This window comes from Rhinoderma darwinii, chromosome 3 (genome assembly GCF_050947455.1).
Source record: "Rhinoderma darwinii isolate aRhiDar2 chromosome 3, aRhiDar2.hap1, whole genome shotgun sequence".
Classification (NCBI taxonomy): domain Eukaryota; kingdom Metazoa; phylum Chordata; class Amphibia; order Anura; family Rhinodermatidae; genus Rhinoderma; species Rhinoderma darwinii.
The window spans coordinates 401,436,596-401,460,385 of record NC_134689.1 but is presented as its reverse complement, the minus strand read 5'-3'; the positions used below and the strand labels follow the sequence as shown (position 1 = coordinate 401,460,385).

The 23,790-nt window shown below is 45.6% G+C and overlaps 1 protein-coding gene across 1 annotated transcript in view; it reads left to right on the top strand.

Annotated features, from left to right (window-relative positions):
* CC2D1A (coiled-coil and C2 domain containing 1A) overlaps positions 1–11,303 on the top strand; it is a 35,699-nt gene extending 24,396 nt beyond the window's left edge. Inside the window, exons 17-29 of the mRNA XM_075859157.1 lie at positions 4,574–4,690; positions 4,772–4,839; positions 4,920–4,978; positions 5,750–5,801; positions 5,887–5,986; positions 6,077–6,167; positions 8,983–9,114; positions 9,386–9,438; positions 9,529–9,589; positions 9,661–9,787; positions 9,880–9,956; positions 10,460–10,507; positions 10,583–11,303. Coding sequence (XP_075715272.1) covers positions 4,574–4,690; positions 4,772–4,839; positions 4,920–4,978; positions 5,750–5,801; positions 5,887–5,986; positions 6,077–6,167; positions 8,983–9,114; positions 9,386–9,438; positions 9,529–9,589; positions 9,661–9,787; positions 9,880–9,956; positions 10,460–10,507; positions 10,583–10,603 — 1,006 coding nt within the window. The 3' untranslated portion in view covers positions 10,604–11,303. The remainder of the gene's footprint in view (positions 1–4,573; positions 4,691–4,771; positions 4,840–4,919; positions 4,979–5,749; positions 5,802–5,886; positions 5,987–6,076; positions 6,168–8,982; positions 9,115–9,385; positions 9,439–9,528; positions 9,590–9,660; positions 9,788–9,879; positions 9,957–10,459; positions 10,508–10,582) is intronic.
* Positions 11,304–23,790: the final 12,487 nt, after the last annotated feature.

Below are 23,790 nucleotides of genomic sequence, written 5' to 3'. Positions count from 1 at the left end.
ACAGGGGGAGCAGTGCACAATATATCCTGCCTGCTGCGTGACGGAGAGAAGTTTATAGATTAACCCCTTAATGACCGGGCATGTTTGTACCTTAATGACCAAGCCAGATTTGTCAAATCTGGTATGTCTGACTTTATCAGAGAATAACTCTGTGAAAGTTTTGAATATCCAAGTAATTCTGACATTGTTTTTTCGTCACATGTTGTACTTTATTTTAGTGGTAAAAGTAGACTGATACGATTTGCGGAAATTAATCAAAAAATAGAGAAATTGAAGAAATTTTGTAAAAATTACCATTTTCCCCTATTTTTAACTGCAATATGTCACATATGTACACACATACTGTACAATTTTTTTAATTAAATATATATTTCCATCTCTTTACTCCATTTTGGCAGCACTTTTGAAAAAATAAAATAAATTTTCAGCAATTTAGAGGACTTACAAATTAAATAATAATTTTATAAATTTTGAAGTACATTTTGTTTTCCTGCACCAAGCCAGGTTTTCAGAGGCTCATAGGTGTCAGAATGGTGGAAACCCCCACAAATGACCCCATTTAGAAAACTAGACCCCTTAAGGTATTTACCTAAGGGTATAGTAAGTATTTTGACCCCACAGTTTTTTGCTAAATTTAATACATAGCAGGTGAAAAAAAAAAATTTCACTTTTTTTCATAAAAGTATCAGTTTGAAGACCAATTTCTTTGTAAAGCGACCATGAGAATGAAGAAACACACCCCAAAATCTATCACCCTGTTTCTCCTGTTTTCAAAAATACCAACATTGTGGCCCTAATGCGCTGCCTGGACACACGGCAGGACCCAAAAGGAAGGGAGCACCCGGAGGCTTTCAGGACTCATATTTTGCTTGAAAATGTTTTAGGCCCCACTGTACATTTGGAGAGGCTTTGAACTACCAGAACGATAGAAACTCCCCATAAACGACCCCATTTAGAAAACTAGACCCCATAAGGTATTTATTTAGGGGTATAGTAATTATTTTGACCCCACAGTTCTTTGCTAAATTTAATGCATATCAGGTGAAAAAAATAATAATTTCACTTTTTTCATAAGTATTTGTTTGAAGACCGATTTCTTTGTAAAGCGACCATGAAAATGAAGAAACACACCCCAAAATCTATCACCCTCTTTCTCCTGTTTTCAAAAATACCCACATTGTGGCCCTAATGCGTTGTTTGGACACACGGCAGGGCCCGAAAGGAAAGGAACACCCGGAGGCTTTCAGGACTCATATTTTGCTTGAAAATGTTTTAGGCCCCACTGTACATTTGGAGAAGCTTTGAGCTGCCAGAATGATAGAAACTCCCCATAAACGACCCCATTTCGAAAACTAGACCCCTTAAGGTATTTATCTAGGGGTATAGTTAGCATTTTGACCACACAGGTTTTTCGCTAAATATATTGAAATTAGTCTGTAAGAATTAAAATGTACTTTTTTTCTGAAACAACATAGAAATTTTTATTATTTACAAGGAATAACGAAGAAAATGCACCCCAACATTTGTAAAGCAATGTCTCCCGATTACGACAATACCCCATATGTTGTAATAAACTGCTGTTTGGTCCCACAGCAGGGCTCAGAAGGGAAGGAGCGCCATTTGGATTTATGATTTTGCTGGAATGGTTTTCGGTGCCGTGTCGCATTTGCAATGCACTGGAGGGACCAAAACAGTGGAAACCCACCAAAAGTGACCCCATTTTGGAAAAACCTTCAAGGAATTTTTCTAGGGGTATAGTGAGCATTTAGACCCCACGGGTCTTTTGCAGAGTTTATTAGAATTAGGGCGCGAAAATTAATATCAACATTTTTTCCACTAAAATGTTGCATTTTCTCATTTTCACAAGGGATAAAGGAGGAAAAAAACAACCATTTTTTTATAAAGCAATTTCTCCCGAGTACGGAAATACCCCACATGTGGTCATACGTTTTTTCATTAGAAATGAATTAACCCTTTCAGGACTGATCCATTTTTTGCTTTCATATTTTAAATTTTCACTCCCCGCTTTCCAAGAGCCATAACTTTTTTATTTTTCCATCAATAGAGTGGTGTGAAGGCTTATTTGTTGCGGGACAATCTGTACTTTTCATTGGTACCATTTTGGGGTACATGCGATTTTTTTTTTATCACTTTTTATTCAATTTTTTTGCAATCCTGAGCAAAAAACAGGAATTCTGACACCGTTTTTTATGTTTTCTTTTTGCGGCGCTCACCGTACGCTATAAATGACATTTTTACTTTATTCTGCGGGTTGGTACGATTACGGCGATACCAGATGTATATAGGTTTGGTCCTTTTTTTTAGCGTTTGCGCAATAAAATGACTTATTTATAAAAAAAAAAATTCTGTGTCACCATATTCTGAGAGCCATAATTTTTTAATTTTTTAGTCAAAAAAGCTGTGTAAGGGCTTGTTTTTTGCGGGACGGATAGAAGTTTTTATTGGTACTATTTTCCGGTACGTGCGACTTTTTGATCACTTTTTATTCTTTATTTAGGGAGCGGTGGTGACCCAAAAAATTGCGATTCTGTCGTAGTTTTTTATTGATTTTTTTTGGGGTGTTCATCGTGCGGGAAAAATAACATTATAGTTTTATAGTTGGGTTCGTTACGAACGCGGTGATACCAAATATGTGTACTTTTTTAACGTGTTCATTTTTTTTCTATAATAAAAGTCTTATTATAGGAAAAAAAGCATTTAGTGTTTATAGAACTTATAACTTTTATTTTTACACTTTTTTTAAAACATTTTTATTACTTTTTTTTACTTTTTTAACTTGTCCCACTAGGGGACACTTAGTCTTGCAGCTTTGATCGCTGCTAGAGTACATTACACTACACACGTAGTGTAATGTACTCTAACTGTCATTGTGACGTGACTGTCACACTGACAGGAAGCAGAGGAGGAACGGCCGGACGCTGTTCCTCCGAGGCTTCCGTACATGGCAACCCGGAGGTCATTATCTGACCTCCGATTGCCGTGACAAGCATCGGTAGCCCCCACGATCACTTCGTGGGGGCTGCTGATGTGCTTCAAACCACTTAAATGCGGCGACGGCAATCCGTCGCCGCACTTAAGGGGTTAACTGCCGAAATCAGCGGCGATGGTCCGCTGTCCGGCGAGGCTGATGTCTCAGCTGTCTAGGACAGCTGTCAGCGCGGGTCTGTCACTCTGTGTTTACACAGAGTGACAGTTTGAAATGCGGACGAAAATGAACGTCATGGTGCGGGAACTAGCAGCCGACCATGACGTTCATTTTCGTCCTTGGTCGTTAAGGGGTTAAAGTATTTACAAAGTGACTCAACTTTTTATATAGACTTACTTATCCTGCACTGATCCTGAGTTACATCCTGTATTATACTCCAGAGCTGCACTCACTATTCTGCTGGTGGGGGTCACTGTGTACATACATTACTTATCCTGCACTGATCCTGAGTTACATCCTGTATTATACTCCAGAGCTGCACTCACTATTCTGCTGGTGGAGTCACTGTGTACATACATTACATTACTTATCCTGCACTGATCCTGAGTTACATCCGGAATTATACTCCAGAGCTGCACTCACTATTCTTCTGGTGGGGTCACTGTGTACATATATGACATTACTGATCCTGAGTTATAGCCTGTATTATACTCCAGAGCTGCACTCACTATTCTGCTAGTGGAGTCACTCTTCTCCTGTACTGATCTGGAGTTACATCCTGTATTATACTTCAGAGCTGCACTCCCTCTTCTGCTAGTCAGGTCACGGTGTACATACATGACATTACTTATCCTGGACTGATCCTGAGTCACAGTCTGTATTATACTCCAGAGCAGCACTCACTATTCTGCTGGTGGAGTCACTGTGTACATACATTACTTATCCTGTACTGATCCTGAGTTATATCCTGTATTATACTCCAGAGCTGCACTTTCTATTGTGCTGGTGGAGTCACTGTGTACATACATTACTTATCCTGTAGTGATCCTGAGTTACATCCTGTATTCTACTCCAGAGCTGCACTCACTATTCTGCTGGTGGAGTCACTGTGTACATATATTACATTACTTCTCCTGTACTGATCCTGAGTTACATCCTGTATAATACTCCAGAGCTACACTCACTATTCTGCTGGTGGAGTCACTGTGTACATATATTACATTACTTATCCTGTACTGATCCTGAGTTACATCATGTATAATACTCCAGAGCTGCACTCACTATTCTGCTGGTGGAGTCACTGTGTACATACATTACATTACTTATCCTGTACTGATCCTGAGTTACAACCTGTATAATACTCCAGAGCTGCACTCACTATTCTGCTGGTGGAGTCACTGTGTACATACATTACTTATCCTGTACTGATCCTGAGTTACATCCTGTATAATACTCCAGAGCTGCACTCACTATTCTGCTGGTGGAGTCACTGTGTACATACATTACATTACTTATCCTGTACTGATCCTGAGTTACATCCTGTATTATACTCCAGAGCTGCACTTTCTATTGTGCTGGTGGAGTCACTGTGTACATAAATACGGTTTCGTTTTCGTTATTGTACAGGTATGAGAAGCTGGCAGAGGAGTGCATGAAGTACATTGAGATAGTGAAACAGGCTCATGTGCGGGGGCTCCCTGTGCCGCACTGTCACTACGAGGAGAGGACAATCAGTGTAGTTAAGTGAGTAAGTCTACGACCTGCACTAATGGTTATGTATCTAGGTGTCCTAGGCACTTTTTGACTCTTGTCTGCCCCCTGCAGGATTTTTCCAGAACTCACCAGTTCGGATCTTGTGTTAATCGTGAATAAAGCGGTGAATTTACCCACAGGTAGACCCTGCCGTCGTTACGTCTGTCTGCTTTTCGTACGTTTTCACTTTCTTCTGATATATATATTTTTTTTATTACAGGATCGTCCCTCAGTGATATGGATACCTTTGTTCGCTTTGAATTTGCTTATCCCAGTCTGGTATGAGAATCTGGTCATGTTCTGTGATGTTTCGATGTGTCCTCCGTTTTATAATTTGTCATCGTCCCATATAGGATCATTGCGCCTATTTAATCACAACATATAAGTGACTCGGTGTCGCTGCAGAGTACTTTGTTAAAGCAGTGGCTACAAATAAAATATATAAATTTAAAGGGACAACCACATAAAATTCTGATTTACCCCTTTCTGCCCCATGGCGTACTAATACGCCATGGTAAGCGGGTCGTTCCCGTGAAATGACGTAATAGTACGTCACCGTGATGACGCGAACACAGGAGCTATATTATACAGCCGACTCCACGCTCTAATGGGCAGGAGCACAGAGGACTCCGATTCTAGATGTTTAACACCTTAGATGCCGCGGACAATGTTGACCGTGGCATCTTAAGTAGTTAGGCATGGCAGTCATTGTCATGACCCACCCAGGAACCTGCATGGGAAATAACCGCAGAGTATAATTTTAACTTTCACTGGTTTCTCAAATGTTTTTTGTTTTTGTATTTATTTTGTGCAGTGTAGAAAATAAGTCTGTTACGCGGAAACTGTCAACAAGCTGCTGTTAATGGATCTGTTGATTTTGTATTGTTTCTATTCTGTGGTTTGAGTGTATCAGATCTGATAGACTCATCACCACATTAATGTGGGTGCTTTACTAGATATGTTAATTCTAATAAGAGCTGTCAGTAGCAGCTTGTTGACAGTTTCCAGGAAGTAACATCATTTTATTTTATTTTTGTTTCATCATTGCAGGAGGAAGCACAGAAAGATAAAACCAGTGTCCTAAAAGGGACCAACTCTCCAGGTTTGTTGAGATGAGGGGAGTCTTAAGCCATCTTATATGTGGGTATACCCTGAACTAACATCAACGTTTACCCCTCTGTCTCCAGTCTTCAAAGAAAAGTTTAACCTACAGATTAATCGCAATCACCGCGGCCTGAAGAGGGCGATACAAGCCAAAGGGATCAAATTTGAAGTCGTTCAGAAAGGGTAAATGGGGGGTGATGCTGTAGGGACAGGTGCAGGATTACAGGTGTTGTCAAGCTTATATTCAGTATTAATACTGTGATGTGTCCATAGGGGGCTCTTTAAGTCAGACCGCACATTAGGGACGGCGCACCTCAAGTTGGAGGCGTTAGATAACAGTTGTGAGATCCGTGACATCCTGGAGGTAATTTACTGATATTACCCCTCCGCACTACTCTATATGTATTACCTCCTCCTCCTCCTCACTACTCTATATGTATTACCTCCTCCTCCTCCTCACTACTCTATATGTATTACCTCCTCCTCCCTACTCTATATGTATTACCTCCTCCTCCTCTATATGTATTACCTCCTCCTCCTCCTCCCTACTCTATATGTATTACCTCCTCCTCCTCACTACTCTATATGTATTACCTCCTCCTCCTCCTCACTACTCTATATGTATTACCTCCTCCTCCCTACTCTATATGTATTACCTCCTCCTCTATATGTATTACCTCCTCCTCCTCCTCCCTACTCTATATGTATTACCTCCTCCTCCTCACTACTCTATATGTATTACCTCCTCCTCCTCCTCACTACTCTATATGTATTTCCTCCTCCTCCCTACTCTATATGTATTACCTCCTCCTCCTCTATATGTATTACCTCCTCCTCCTCCTCCCTACTCTATATGTATTACCTCCTCCTCCTCACTACTCTATATGTATTACCTCCTCCTCCTCCTCCTCCCTACTCTATATGTATTACCTCCTCCTCCTCCTCACTACTCTATATGTATTACCTCCTCCTCCTCCTCACTACTCTATATGTATTACCTCCTCCTCCTCCTCACTACTCTATATGTATTACCTCCTCCTCCGCACTACTCTATATGTATTACCTCCTCCTCCTCACTACACTATATGTATTACCTCCTCCTCCTCACTACACTATATGTATTACCGCCTCCTCCTCCTCCCTACTCTATATGTATTACCACCTCCTCCTCCTCACTACTCTATATGTATTACCTCCTCCTCCCTACTCTATATGTATTACCTCCTCCTCCTCACTACTCTATATGTATTACCTCCTCCTCCCTACTCTATATGTATTACCTCCTCCTCCTCCTCCCTACTCTATATGTATTACCTCCTCCTCCTCACTACTCTATATGTATTACCTCCTCCTCCTCACTACTATATATGTATTACCTCCTCCTCCTCACTACTATATATGTATTACCTCCTCCTCCTCACTACACTATATGTATTACCTCCTCCTCCTCCGCACTACTCTATATGTATTACCTCCTCCTCCTCCTCACTACACTATATGTATTACCTCCTCCTCCTCCGCACTACTCTATATGTATTACCTCCTCCTCCTCACTACTCTATATGTATTACCTCCTCCTCCTCCGCACTACTCTATATGTATTACCTCCTCCTCCTCCTCACTACACTATATGTATTACCTCCTCCTCCTCCTCCCTACTCTATATGTATTACCTCCTCCTCCTCCTCCTCACTACTCTATATGTATTACCTCCTCCTCCTCCTCCTCACTACTCTATATGTATTACCACCTCCTCCTCCTCCCTACTCTATATGTATTACCTCCTCCTCCTCCCTACTCTATATGTATTACCTCCTCCTCCTCCTCACTACTCTATATGTATTACCTCCTCCTCCTCCCTACTCTATATGTATTACCTCCTCCTCCTCCGCACTACTCTATATGTATTACCTCCTCCTCCTCACTACTCTATATGTATTACCTCCTCCTCCTCACTACTCTATATGTATTACCTCCTCCTCCTCACTACACTATATGTATTACCTCCTCCTCCTCCCTACTATATATGTATTACCTCCTCCTCCTCCGCACTACTCTATATGTATTACCTCCTCCTCACTACTCTATATGTATTACCTCCTCCTCCTCCGCACTACTCTATATGTATTACCTCCTCCTCCTCCTCCTCCTCCTCCGTACTCTATATGTATTACCTCCTCCTCCTCCTCCTCCGTACTCTATATGTATTACCTCCTCCTCCTCCTCACTACTCTATATGTATTACCTCCTCCTCCTCCGCACTACTCTATATGTATTACCTCCTCCTCCTCCTCACTACTCTATATGTATTACCTCCTCCTCCGCACTACTCTATATGTATTACCTCCTCCTCCTCCGCACTACTCTATATGTATTACCTCCTCCTCCTCACTACTCTATATGTATTACCTCCTCCTCCTCACTACTCTATATGTATTACCTCCTCCTCCTCCTCCCTACTCTATATGTATTCCCTCCTCCTCCTCACTACACTATATGGATTACTTCCTCCTCCTCACTACTCTATATGTATTACCTCCTCCTCCTCACTACTCTATATGTATTACCTCCTCCTCCTCCTCACTACTCTATATGTATTACCTCCTCCTCCTCCGCACTACTCTATATGTATTACCTCCTCCTCCTCCTCACTACTCTATATGTATTACCTCCTCCTCCTCACTACACTCTATGTATTACCTCCTCCTCCTCCTCACTACTTTATATGTATTACCACCTCCTCCGCACTACTCTATATGTATTACCTCCTCCTCCTCCTCACTACTCTATATGTATTACCTCCTCCTCCTCACTACACTATATGTATTACCTCCTCCTCCTCCTCACTACTCTATATGTATTACCTCCTCCTCCTCCTCACTACTCTATATGTATTACCTCCTCCTCCTCCGCACTACTCTATATGTATTACCTCCTCCTCCTCCGCACTACTCTATATGTATTACCTCCTCCTCCTCCTCACTACACTATATGTATTACCTCCTCCTCCTCCGCACTACTCTATATGTATTACCTCCTCCTCCTCACTACACTATATGTATTACCTCCTCCTCCTCACTACACTATATGTATTACCTCTCCACAGCTTTCAGATTGATATTTTGTCTATGGACGAAACGATGAGGTTACATAATTATAGCATATTTTTTTCCTTCTAGGTGATGGAGGGCCGCAGACCTACAGGGGGCAAATTAGAGGTGTGCGTCCGAATTCGTGAGCCCTTCACATCTCAACAACTAAGCAGCAGCACTGAGAAGTGGCTGGTCATAGAACCTATCATCCTTCCTCCGGTAAGACTACTCCTCGCCGTCTCCCCGCCCCACACCCAATATTCCGAACAATAGATTCTCAATGCCACTACAGAGTAGCAGTTCTCGTGGGCACCTCTCCAATCCTTTTACTGTTGGCTGTGAAACAAGTCCTGTTATAGCGGTCACTCATCTTTTCTAGAAACCAGGGTCTTGTATTTACTAGGTACTTTATTATTTTTTTGGGGGGGTAAGAAGCTTCTACATGCATGGTATCTAGATATTGACACCTCTTTTCTTACGCGTTTTACAGGCTCCAGTTTCAAAACCCAAACTTCCCACCCTTAGTAAATCTTCCTCCAGTAGGTGGGTCTCTTTTCAGAGCTGATGTGATTTCTATGGCTCGGCTTGTCCTCGGTGTTCGCTCTGATAACCACCTATCTCTCTGTATTTCAGCCCCCAGACCCTTCACTGTCTGAGTGTCTTGGCCTTTGAGAAGGAGAAGCTGGAGAAGAAGGTGCGTATCATTCTACAGATCTCCTTCTCATCTGTATGTTTTTTTTCCAATCTATGCTACTTCTTCTCCAGATATTTGAGTACAGACAACAGCACCGCACCCCTCCTGATGACCTCATAACGCTTCTTAATGATGTCACTCAGCGCAGCCAACAACAAGTGCAGCAGCTACGTCAGGGTGGACCCGCCATCCGCAGCGGTGAGACATTGCGACTGTCAGAAATAGCTTCTTCTTCCCTTTTGTTTCTATGTCATTACCATCGCGTTACTTGTCTTCCCTCTTATTTTCAGAATATGTTCGTCAGCTAGAACGGTACTTACAGTTTTATTCGGACTCGGCTCGGCGCCTGGGTCAAGAGGGTAATCGGGTAAGTAGGTAATTGTCATTTATTTAACGGTGAGAGCTCATATACATGGTCCCATTATAGATCTGTGGAGTATATATCCGTAGTATATGTTGCCCATAGACTGATATCGAACCATAGCGTGCCTCCGATTTATTACGGAAGCGTTCTCCTGTAGATGCGTTGAATATGATGCCTCATGGTGGCCCCATATGGCGGCACACCGAGTGCCTGTAGGTCTGTAATGTGGACCTATAGGGACTCCATGTGCTGCCGTACAGGATCCATGAATGCGGCATTGCCGTGTCAGGATTGTTTGACTGCCAGAATTGAGGCAATGCTACAAGTCCCCTATACTTGTACCGTATTAGTATTATCACCAGTAACGCCAATACAACCGTTGTAAAGACCACGTAATAACACCTACAACATTAGGTGACGTCACTATAACGTGTGGAGAATTTACAGCGTTATAACTTATAAATTGTGAGGTTTATAACAACCTTTTTTTTTTTTTTGCCTTCTAGGAAGCAGCAAAGGAGGCTTTATACAAGAGGAACCTTGTAGGCAATGAGGTGGGTACATCGGGGGAGTTGTGCTTTGTTGGGGGATGGGATAACATCAATAGTGACCTCCTTCCCTTTTTTTAGCTGCAGAAAATGTCCAGATGAAGATTCTTTCCTGTCCAGAAGACTCACCCCCCCCCCCCCCCCCAGGAGACTCTCACCCCCCCCCCCCCCCCAGGAGACTCTCTCACCCCTTCCCCCAGGAGACTTCCAGATGTTTACATAAGTCCCCATTCCCACCCCACACTCCCATAGAAGTTGGGGACCAGTGCCTTATTTCTCTTCGCACACTACATTGGCACGCCATCCTCTCCTGTGACAATCAGACCTTTCTAGCACTTTCTGAGCTCTCGGCTGCACTAATGCACTAGCAGTGAACCAGCAGTGAGTGTGAGCGTGTGCAATCATCCATTCCTGATAGCTTAAAGGAGTTTTCCCACTAAGCACATTTATGATTGCTGGGGGCCCCACCACTGGGACCCCCACCGATCACTAGATTGGGGGTTCCGACCCCCGTTCTTCCTCACTGTATGATCGAACGCGCTTGGGCAATGTCTACGGGGCCAACAGAGACAGCCGAGTGCAGCGCTAAATGTGCTCAGTGGCAAAACTCTTTTAATGCTGCATCTTTCTTTATCAAATTCTAACACACTACATTATAATCGTGTGAATATTCAATCTCGTCAATCAATGAGCTGTTTAGGTGTAAATTAAATGAATTATACTATAGATGATCATCTAGCTGCTTCTACAAATAATAAAGACTTAAAAACTGGCAGCCGTCATGTCGTCGTCATCATCATCATCCTGTGTGGGCATCATTTTTTATGTATGAATTCCATATTTGCTCCCCTAGCTCTTCTGCTTGTGGGTAAAGTGTTTGTAAACACAATTATTATTATTTTTTTCGGAAACAGCGCCACTCTTGTCCGTAGGCTGTGTCTGGTATTGCAGCTTGCCTCTATTCACTTGAATTGGACTGATACTAATATCTGACACAGCCCTGAGGCCTAAACGTAGACAAATCTCTGAAGCCGATAACACCCCCTCATTATTGTATCGTGACCTAACACATTGTCACGGGGTGGGAAGTTGCGGATTTGACTGTATGTTTTTATTCCAGACTCTGTGTTCAAGTATTGTGTATTATAAGTTTGCTGTTTACAATCCCTTTAACTCCCCCGTGTTGAGTGCAGGGTGAATGGGACGTTGTGTAACGGGCGACGTATTCACAGGCTACCTCACCGTAGTGCGCAAAGGCTCCTGTCTCACTCAGCGCATCTTATAGAAGAATTGCGTAAATAGGAAATATGCAGCGGCAGCCATATTGCTGCTGAATCTGTATCCTCCGCTGTGAGGCTTATCCATTTAATAGGGGCCAGTCACGAAACCGTCACAAGATGACGGCACTATTACTCATTCACCAATGAAAGCTTCCGATTTTTCTTTGTGGAGATCCAGAAAAAGTGTGGTAAATGGCTCTCCTCTCGAAGGAAAAAACGGTCTCTCTAGTGCCACCTTATGGTAATTATTCCATAAGTCAAGGTCCAGCCCCCAAAAAATTGCCGTAAAAATAAGCCTTCAGGACAGTCATTTATTTAGTTTTTTCATCACTGCATTTCCAGAGCTGTAACTTTTTTTTCACGTTGAGGTTGCTGAATGAGGGCTTGTTTTTTGTGGAACGACTTGTATTTTTTTAATGGCACCATTTTGGGGTCTATATATAAAAATGTATGACTTCTTTTTTTTTTTTTTTTTGTGCGGTAATATGGGGAAAAGAGATGGCAATGTAGCATAGCCAAATCGGCTCACCTACATGGCCTTTGGCTGCCATGGGAGCCCGTTGATGCGATCACCGGGGCATGAATCGGTTTTCAAAGGGAGCCTACTCCCTCAGTAGTACCACTTGGGTGCCATAGTCACTATTGACCATGGCTATGTTCACACGGCATATGTTTACGCTCAAAAATACTAAGCTAATTTTAACAGAAAATAGCCTCTGGGATCCGGTTGTTTTTGGAGCCGATTTTTTTTTTTTTTTTTTTAAGCGTCCGTGGAAAAAAAATCAGCTTGTTAAACACTTTGAGAAGTGATGTCACTTTTTTTTTAAAAAAAACTACACCGTGTTTTTCCCATTAAAAATAATAGGAAGCTGATTGCAGTATTTCAGAGCGTAATAGGCGCATTTTACGCTCCGAGATACGCCTGAAAATATGCTGTGTGAACGTGGCCTGAGAAGTAAAACGGCTGCGATTAAAGCATCTCCAATCCTGGCCGTTGCAGCGTGATGTCAACTCTATATTACAGCTGATAATGGCGCAGATTCCGCTTCTATGTGCTGCACACGCCGTACTATCAAGCGGTTAAAGGTCCTACAAACCCGTCATGTCTCTTTAAAGGAGGAGCTAGAGGCGCTAGAGAGACAGTTCTTTCCCGGTGGAGTGCTATTTTGCATCTTCCACCAACTCCATGGCTTTGCCGTACTTCGGCGACGTCGCTGGTTTCTGGTAAAGATCCGGGCGACTATCACGATAACATTACTAATAAACAAACGTCTTTGTGCTGTATCACTTTAATGGCCGACACATACTGTTTCTGTCAAAAACATGGCTGCCTCCGCCGCTGCTACGTGACTAGTACGATTGCAATGATTACTATGCATTGTGTAGTTATTGTATATGTGACGATCGACACATTAAATAAATACTATATATGACGCAGTGTCCGAACCGTTTACATCAGTCATTAGGATGTCATGCGTGGCGGTATGAGGTATTGCACTTTAAGAAATTAATAAAATACTGATTTATTCTTTGAGTTTTTGTGTGTCTGAGAAGATTCCGCAGAGATGTCAACACGGTGCCGGCATAGGCAACCAATCCAGGTCTGACTTCCATACTGAAAACGTCATTTGCAAAATGAGAGCTGGAATCTGATTGGTTGCTACTATCCTGAAGAAGATGTTTAGTGGATGGGCTGCAACAACGCATCTTGTAAGCTGGGTCGTGTGCGCCATCCCAGCCGCAACTGTGTCCCAACACAAATGTGGGTACTGGGGTAACTGTTGGCCGTTCTTATTACCCAGGCTGATTAATTGGTACCAGTGGTGGGCAACGCCATTTGACTCCCAGTATTGGAGATGGGTAATGGGGACATACCAAAGCAATGTTTTAAGTAACTGCAGTGCCCCCATAAGAGGATCACCGCCGTGCTAATAGAAAAGTCAGCTCTGTCCTCATCAAACAGGTGAACCATGGATAACAAACCCCTAATTCTTCAGGGCCGGCCTTAGGATAGATGGCCCCCCCGTGCAAAATATTCTTTTGGCGCCCTACCCTGTTCTAAAAAAAAAAATATCCCATAAAAAAAAGTATAGTACCCCCCCCCCACAGTATAATGCCCTTTTTAGTGCCCCCCACAGTATAATGCCCGTTTAGTGCCCCCATAACTGCCCCATACAGTATAATAATATATTATAACCCCTTTATGGATACAGTATTTTGTCCTCTGTGTGCCCACACAGTATAATGCCCCCGAAGTGCCACACACAGTATAATGTCCCCCAAGTGGCCCCACACAGTATAATGCCCCCGAAGTGCCACACACAGTATAATGTCCCCCAAGTGGCCCCACACAGTATAATGCCCCCTTGTGACCCCCACATAATATAAATGCCACCGCACACACACAATATAATGGTAACCTCATGCCCCCACTGTGACAGTATAATTATGCCCACCCCACACAGTATGCACCCCCCTTATAGCCCCACTGTGTAATTTAATAACTCTATAAATGATGGCAGCCTGGAAACCGAGAGGTGGTTGATTTTACTCACCACTTTTCCGGGCACTCCTGAGTTCTCTGTTCTGGCCCCGGCGCTGCACTGTGACACACACGTTGCATTGTCAGTCTCAGTACATCGCTAGCGCGAGAGCCAGGGGCGTAACTAGGAAACACTGGGCTCCATAGCAAACTTGACGGGGCCCCCCCCTCTCCTGGGTGTCACACACAGCCCCCCTTGTAGATTGTGCCATACAGCCCCCCTGTAGAGTCTGCTATACAGCCATGTAGATAGCATACAGCCCACCACCTCCCCCTTGTAGACTGTGCCCCCCAAACAAATCAAACAAAAAAATTATACTCACCTAGACCCTGTTCCCATGATGAAAGGAGCTGATCCTTGCGTGCTCCAGTGACATCATCACCCCGGCCTGTGCAGGGATCCTGTGCCTGAACAGCCTGTGGCTTAGTAAATGGCAGAGCAGGGAGATACCTCATGCCACGGGCCCCGTAGCAGCCGCTATAGCTGCTACGGCGGTAGTTACGCCACTGGCGAGGAGTGCCCGGGTGGAAAGGCAACTGCTGGTTCGCCGGGTGCTTCAGAAACACAAGCAGGGGGCGAGAGCCAGCGCAGCGCGCCCTTCCACTTGCTGGAGTGATGCGCCCTGTGCGATGGCACAGGTCACACACCCCAGAGGCCGGCCCTGGTCGTCTTTACCAAATACCCCCATGTCTATTCAGGTTAAAATAGTCTGCGCATGGTTGTTGCAGCATCTGGCAGGGTTGATATTTTCTTCAGAATCCCCATGTAACGTGTAGGTGACTCAAATGGAATAGTGCCCCGTTTCAGAATCCGATCACTACACCCTTCTGATAATGGTAGTGGAGCTTCAAGGCTCCAACTCTGCTATGTCTTGGGGCTCGTCCACACGTAACAGATTTGCAGCTTATATTCGGTCTAGAATTGGGGATGGAAAATATGCAGCAGAATACTGTAGCAGCAAAGTGGGTCCAGAAATTCACCTGCGGTGCGTAATTTTTGTTCCGCAGCATGTCGATTATAGCTACGGAAAGTAGACTAATTTCCTGCGTTTTTCTGATGCTCTGCGGAATTTGCTGCAGAATTTCTTACAGGGGGTGTAAATTACATCACAGGAAGAAGAAATATCACCATCACACAGCACTTGAAAACTATTTTCCGCAGTAAAAAAAACAAAAACGTGTGAAATGGTGCGGATTTTCCGTAGCGGATTGTCTGCTAGTTGATGCGTACATTTTCTGCAGCAAATCCGTTACGTGTGGACAGGCCCTTATACAGGAGCCCAAACTTGTACACGGTATTCCATGTGTGGCCTGATTAGTATAAAACCTCATTCACACAGATTTTTTTATGCCGTTTTAAACTGCATGAAAAAAATGCATGTTAAAACACCAGCATTTTGTGAAACTAACAGCGTTTTTTCTGGCAGTTTTCATTTACTGTCATACATTTTGTACATGCCTTTATTCTGGCATATTTGAAGTCCTATAGAAAAGCCTAGGGGAAGAACACCATACCCGGAGCCTGCCGCATTTGGGGGAAAAAAAACCACTGACCACAAACTTGCCTCCAAAATGCTACAAACAAAAACGCAGTGTGTGTAGTCATAGACTTTCATGTAGCATCTGGTCCGGACCGTATGTCGGCTGCATTTCCCTGATGGAACACAGTTCAGGGAGACTGACTCCTACCATCGTAGTCATCCATGACGCTGTGAGTCACTGCCTCCCCGTGGGACAACCGTCCCGTACTTTCCAGTGTAGGATAGCATTCCCCCGGGGAGGCAGTGAAGCACAGCATCGCAGTTGCGACCGGGCCCCTAAGCCAGGGGGCCCGCAGGCCTCCCTTACCACACTGTCCACTGTGTAGACTCGCCGACGTGACCTCCGCTGAGGGGTCCAACAGCGGAGGATTGCAGGGCTGATCGTCGAGAGGCTCTCCTGTCTCCCAGAAAGTGCAGACGCGGGAGGGGCGGAACGAAGTCACTGACTCCGCCCTGTCACTGGCTCCGCCCCCTCCATCACTTTCTGGGGGTCGATAGTCTGTGCAAGTTCATGAAAGTGCTGGGAGGCGGGGGATTTAAATACTACACGATTTCTGCTTGAGGGGGCCCTGTATCTAAGCCCACTATGTGGTAGGCTTATACACAAGACCTATGTGTGAAACTGTCTGCTGTGCCCTGTATCTAAGCATAGCACATGATAGCCTTAGATACAGGGCCTATTTGTGATACTGTCTGTTGGGCCCTGTATCTAATCCTACCATGTGCTAAGCTTAGATACAGGGCCCAGCAGACCGTATCAGACATGGGCAGTGTATCTAAGCTTGCCATGTGTCATACTGTCCGCTGGGACTGCAAGGATATTCACCTTCTTACTATTATACCACCCAGGATCCGTTAACTCATTAATCTATAATAAAAACCATGACACGTTGTATGGGAAGTGGACGTGGCCACATATTTTTAATAATAACTAAACAAATAAAGTTAAATCAGCTTGAAGGCTTTATCCTCTTTAATGTTCTTCCAAAGCCTGAGATGCCACCGACCCGCTGCTCCAGCGGGCATGTAGGGTGGTGAACCGCCTTCATAGCTAAAAACTCTGCCTTGAAGGGAAACCGGGAAACCTACTCGGTTTACCGACCACCCCCTCTAAGAAGCGCCAGACCTCGCTTAGCCCCGTCGAGCAAATCTAAAATGAAAATCTCAAGGCCAATACACTCTATCTGGAGCCAGAAGTCCTGCACTGTCACCTTCTAGAAGCTATTCCCCCCCCAACGAACGCACAAAGCGATAAATGTGCACGTTAACTAATCTCCGAGCTCTCTCGATTGCTGAGACATCCCTGGCACCGTGCCACACTGATCTGGCCACTTTCTCTGACCAGATTAAAACGCACTTAGGGAATAGTTGCTGTAAACGACCCAGATCTAAACTCATAAAGGAGAATAGCGCCGCTAGTTTTACCGGACCTAAATAGTTTCCCCCAGTATGTATGATCAAAACCAACAGGAAATTAACATTAGTAGATAAAGATACAAGATTTGGCAACAACTGTACCCACCGCATGCCCCTGAAATCGTGCCACTGTACATCGGCATGAGCCAAACCCAAATTGGCGCTATGCAGCACGGATGGTAGCCCAACGCACGTATGAGCGCCCTATGATCCAAACCTGGGGCCTGTCCAATCCTGCCAAGCAAATAAAAACGATAACATCAGTACTTCAATATATAGAAACGGGGTGGGGGGGGATTATAATTTCAAACACAAAACAATCAAGGAAAATGATCAATAATTAAAAAAACACCTCAACCATCTTTGACCACTAAATCCGGGCGTACATAAGATTTAAAACTCCCGAAAGTCCATCTGCCCACCCGCATTATTGCGATGTCCTCCAAATCCAGCGCATCCGCTTCAGTGGCCGCACCTATGCGGAAGGAATGCGTCCCAAATTCATGTGCCGGCAGACCCAGGTGCCGCGGGCATGACTTGAAAACTGATGTCCACTGAAAACGAGTAAGGGGGGAGGAATCGGCGTGTAACAATAACTGCGGCCCTGGGGCACGTACTTTCAAAAACTCAGACACCGCAGCCATTGGGCAATGCAGCCCACCTATCTGACCGATGGATAACCAAGAACCTCTTCCCAACTGGTCAGTCTTAGATCTACGCACACAAACTTTCAAAAATTCAGCACCAACCACCACATCCGAGAATGCCAGTCCCCCTGCCTTGACAGCACTTAGGGAGCACCGACTTGCTAATGCGCAATGCTGTAAAAAGAGCCAAGGAAAAAGCTGCACGAACCAGGGAAGCTTCATAATGATCTCGCCACACCTGCAACACTGCCACCAATATTTTGCCTAATAATACAAATGAGACAGGACGTCTCATATCCCGTGTAACGTTCTCCTTCTTCCAACCTTTAAGCGCTTTCCGCACCACGAAGGACTTTGTGACATCATTAACCCCCCCCCCCCCACAACTTGAACATAAAGGCCACGCCTGCCAAATGTCTGCCCACAGTAGCAGCCCAAGCCATTCACAGCGTGCACTACAGACATATTATCCGACCAAAAATGAATACGTCTATTTGCCATCTCAGGGCCCCACAACTCCAGCTTCAATATCAGATTTTGCTAACAATGCATCCTGACCAGCGACACGCACCAATTGAACCGCAATGTCAAATAATGTGTAGGAAACCATCGAATCTTCCCTGGGAATACCATCGTTGACTGATGCCCCATGAGGGAAGGATAAATGATGTATAAGCCTAAAACTACCCTGCTCTTTTTTGGGCACCAAGCCAAGGGGGGAGACCCTCAGGTTAGAATACGGGGGTTTTCGAAAAGGGGGCAGCTATCCTACCCAACTCCACTTCTTTTGCAATTTTTTTTCGTGCTACGTCTCACTGATAGGGAATTGTGAAACCAAAACTAAAACCCTCTGCCTCCCACCTCCTGGGGTACTGATCTAGCCAAGGCTCCATCTCGTGGACGCTCACCGGCGTTCTCTGCTGAGCCGGAAGGAGGTGCCTTGGCAGGCTACTTGCCTCTCTAGAAGCATCTAAGCACCGCGTGGGCGCCCCCGCAGGATGGAGCACTCATGCCAGAACTTGCAATTTGCAAAGAAACGCCAGTGACCCTCGTTGTATAACCAACAGGCCCCCGTGGGCCGAGCGGCCATGGCTCCAGGAGCGGTTCCTGAACCCGCGGCCACTTGTGAAAAGGGGCACGTGGGCTTCCCAGTTTGGGCTAAAATAAGCTGCAAACAGACATCAGTCGCCTTTGACGCCCAACTAATGTCAGGCGCCAAAGCCAAACGACGTTGGAATTCCTCGTCATAGTGCCACCAGGCCGCACCCAAGTGCAGCCTGTGGGCGCTAAATATCGTATCAAAATATACAAACAATTCTGCCCCTTTTTCGGGGAAGCGCTGACAAATAACGCGCGCCAGGGTAGCATAAGACTGAAGCCAATTATTAAATGTCTTCGATACTTTTACTTTTTTATCGGAATTCTTCTCAAATTTGCGCTCCTTGTCAACAGTCACCTGTTCAACAGAAACCAAGGACCAGATGTCAACAAAATCATTCTTCCATAACTTCTCCTTGATTTGTTCTGACAGGTGAGTATCGAGAGGAGTCACACCACAAAATATCGAGTCCCTAAACTTTAAGCTACTCAATTCTGATTCCTTCGCAGTCGTGAGCTTAGCCCTCCCCACCCCCCTGGCGGAACCGAGGAAGCAGGAGCGCTCTCATTCACATTTAAACCAGCTACAACAGCCTTTAAAACAGAAACCCAATCATTACTAGACAAAACGCTATTATTGAGCCATGCGTTATTACATCTAGACTCACCGGGGGCAGAGGTCTTAGCGTCTCCAGAAGGTATACTGTCCGCAGGCAAGATCGCTGGAACCAAAGGCTGACTCCCTCCTGGCGGACAGGCAATGGAAGACTCCTGGGACAGCGGAACTGCCGTTGAATTTAAACGAGGCGCTTCCTGACGCCGACCGTGATCCCGCCTCATTGAACTATCCCTAGCCAACTCCCACGGGGACCAGGAAGATGATGAAGAAGACGAAGAGAAGGGCAATTTCACTGGAGGATGACGATGGGGACCTTTGACGTCTGCGGCGGTTATGGCGGCGATGCTTCCTTGTGCGATGTCTCCTCCCTCCCTGCGACATCTGTGGAACTTGCGGAAGAAAAAAGTGACAGGGCAGATGAGTTGTAATCGACATTAACATCCTCCCTGGAACCAACAATCCTTTGATCTTTTGTCTGACTAGAACCCCTGGGAAGGGAGCAACTAGGCCCATCGCGCAACTGGCCAGTTCCGCGTGACCATGGGTGAAATTCCGACAATACAGCCTGTTGCTCGTTCCATACCTGTAAGCCGGGCATTCTTGGCAGACACTTGTAATTTCTGCCTGTGTCTGCGTCTCTTCCCTCTTATAGCCGGCTCCTGTCCCTTTAAGGGAGGAGCAGCAGCATTGGGAGCCACCTGCCACACTCCGGCGAAACTCCGCTCCTGCACACAGGCCGCATGGTAGGACACCATCTTGGCCACATCAGACGCAGGCACCGCCTTAATGTTGTCCCAGCCTGTGAGTATAGGGGTATTAGAAATACTGCTGGAATCACTGGCGCCCCCGTAGCTGCCTGCAATGCGGGCCTCCGCGGCCCATGAGGCGGGAGATTGGAGGAATGGGTTGGGCGGGGGAGGGAGGAATCACATCCCCTGCCGATGCAACGGAGGAGGAACGCCTCTAGCCCGTGTGTTCCACTAAGGGTATGTTCACACGGCTTATTTACGGACGTAATTCGGGCGTTTTACGCCTCGATTTACGTCCGAAAATGCGGCTCGATAGCGTTGGCAAACATCTGCCCATTCATTAGAATGGGTCTTACGATGTTCTGTGCACACGGTCATTTTTTTACGCCCCGCTGTCAAAAGGCGGGGCGTAAAAAAGACGCCTGCGTCAAAGAAGTGCCTGTCACTTCTTCAGACGTAAATGGAGCCGTTTTCCATGGACTCCATGGAAAACCAGCTCCATTTAACGTCCGTAATGGACGCTGCGAAAAGCGCCTCAGCATGCCATTACGGCTGAAATTACGGAGCTGTTTTCTCCTGAAAACAGCCCCGTAATTTCAGCCATTACGGACGCTGCCGTGTGAACATACCCTAACTCTGCCCCAATAGCTGCACTTGCAACGCTACCACTACCGGCAGCGGAGGCGACACGAGACTGGTGAGCACCCCCGGCGGCTGGGCTAGGGCTCAATCTAGCTGAGGGACACGTCATCCGCTGCGACCTACCTCGAGTAGCTGCTGGTACCTGCTCTTGGGCCGGTTCGGTTCGTTGACTCCTCTGTTCCTCCCTGCTAACAGTGAAGCCGGCCAGGCGGTCCCCTCAAGAGCCACCCGCTGGGCAACCAGCTCGTCAGCCATCAGGAAGAGGATGAAGGCAGAAAGAAAGAAAATGGAGGCTCAAGATCTTCCCACTCTACAGAAGGTGTAACTCCCGTTGGAGCAGAAGGTAAGAGGGGGAACTGCACTTGAACATTCACATTTATTAACTTTACCACACCCTTCGCACCACCCTGCAACCAATCCTGGATCCCTGGGCATTTCATGAATTTTTCACATCTCTTCCTCCATCCCTTGCCTACAAGGGGTTATTTGCCTACAATCCCTGTATCTAAGCGTACCATGAGTGATACTGTCCGCTGCGTCCTGTATCTAAGCCTGCCATGTGTCATACTGTGCGCTGGGCCCTGTATCTAAGCCTAACATGTGTGATACTGTCTCTGTATCTAAGCCTATCATGTGTAATACTGTCCACTGGGCCCTGTAGCTAAGCCAATCATATGTGATACAGTCTTCTAAGCCGCTGTATTTGATCATATCCATAGCTATAGGCAAGGGCGTTGCCAGCACCGAACCTCTGGGGCCCAAGCCCCAGATCTTCGACCCGGTGGCCCGTATCCCCGGACGACTGCCGCTACAGGAGTCGCTGCGGCCCCCGCGTCGCTATAGAAATTTACTATAGTAACTGGGGCCTATGTTATAAAATACACGGGCCCCTGTAACTATAGTAACCACACATACTTACCCTCCTTCCCGAGCGCAGCGTAAGTCCTGACGTCTTCTCGTGTCATGACGCTGTGCACCGCGCATGATGTCGCGACGCTGGATGGTGTCGGGACATCCGCTGCACCGAAGCGCTGGGTAAGTGTAACATCATTACTGCCGGCTGAGGTCCTGTATCTAAGCCTGCCTTGTCGTAAACTTAGATACAGGATCCAACAGACAGCATCACACATGGGCTTAGATACAAGGCCCATGAGTGATACTGTGTTGAACCATGTATCTAAGCTTACCACAAGGCATGTTTAGATACAGGACCCCAGCAGACAGTAATCTTATACTGTATAAGATTGCTGTCTGCTGGGGCCCTGTATCTAAGTCCATGTGTGATGCTGTCTGTTGGACCATGTATCTAAGCTTACCACAAGGCAGGCTTAGATACAGGACTCTAGCAATTAAAATTGATTGCCTATCCTTAGTATAGGCCATCAATATTAGATTGTTGGCGGATTCCGCGCTGATCTGCTGTTTGAATCGGCCTCTTCATTCTTTACATGGTTCTTCTTTCCGTTCGTATTTGCACGCACCAGTACATTTGTGGCGGCCGTGCAAGGTATTGCACCACTGTCCTATTCAAGTGACTGGTAGATTGTTATGGGAGCTCTTGTGACTGGTACATTGTTATGGGAGGTCTTGTGACTGGTACATTGTTATGGGACCCCTTGTGACTGGTACATTGTTATGGGAGCCCTTGTGACTAGTACGTTGTTATGGGAGCTCTTGTGACTGGTACATTGTTATGGGAGCTCTTGTGACCGGTACATTGTTATGGGAGCTCTTGTGACTGGTACATTGTTATGGGACCCCTTGTGACTGGTACATTGTTATGGGAGCTCTTGTGACCGGTACATTGTTATGGGAGCTCTTGTGACTGGTACATTGTTATGGGAGCTCTTGTGACAGGTACATTGTTATGGGAGCTCTTGTGACAGGTACATTGTTATGGGAGCTCTTGTGACTGGTACATTGTTATGGGAGCTCTTGTGACTGGTACATTGTTATGGGAGCTCTTGTGACTGGTACATTGTTATGGGAGCTCTTGTGTCTGGTACATTGTTATGGGAGCTCTTGTGACTTGTACATTGTTATGGGAGCTCTTGTGTATGGTACATTGTTATGGGAGCTCTTGTGTCTGGTACATTGTTATGGGAGCTCTTGTGTCTGGTACATTGTTATGGGAGCTCTTGTGTCTGGTACATTGTTATGGGAGCTCTTGTGTCTGGTACATTGTTATGGGAGCTCTTGTGTCTGGTACGTTGTTATGGGAGCTCTTGTGACTGGTACGTTGTTATGGGGGCTCTTGTGATTGGTACATTGTTATGGGAGCTCTTGTGACTGGTACATTGTTATGGGAGGACTTGTGTCTGGTACATTGTTATGGGAGCTCTTGTGACTGGTACGTTGTTATGGGAGCTCTTGTGACTGGTACGTTGTTATGGGAGCTCTTGTGTCTGGTACATTGTTATGGGAGCTCTTGTGACTGGTACATTGTTATGGGAGCTCTTGTGATTGGTACATTGTTATGGGAGCTCTTGTGACTGGTACATTGTTATGGGAGCTCTTGTGTCTGGTACATTGTTATGGGAGTTCTTGTGTCTGGTACATTGTTATGGGAGCTCTTGTGACTGGTACATTGTTATGGGAGCTCTTGTGATTGGTACATTGTTATGGGAGCTCTTGTGACTGGTACATTGTTATGGGAGCTCTTGTGACTGGTACATTGTTATGGGAGCTCTTGTGATTGGTACATTGTTATGGGAGCTCTTGTGACTGGTACATTGTTATGGGAGCCCTTGTGACT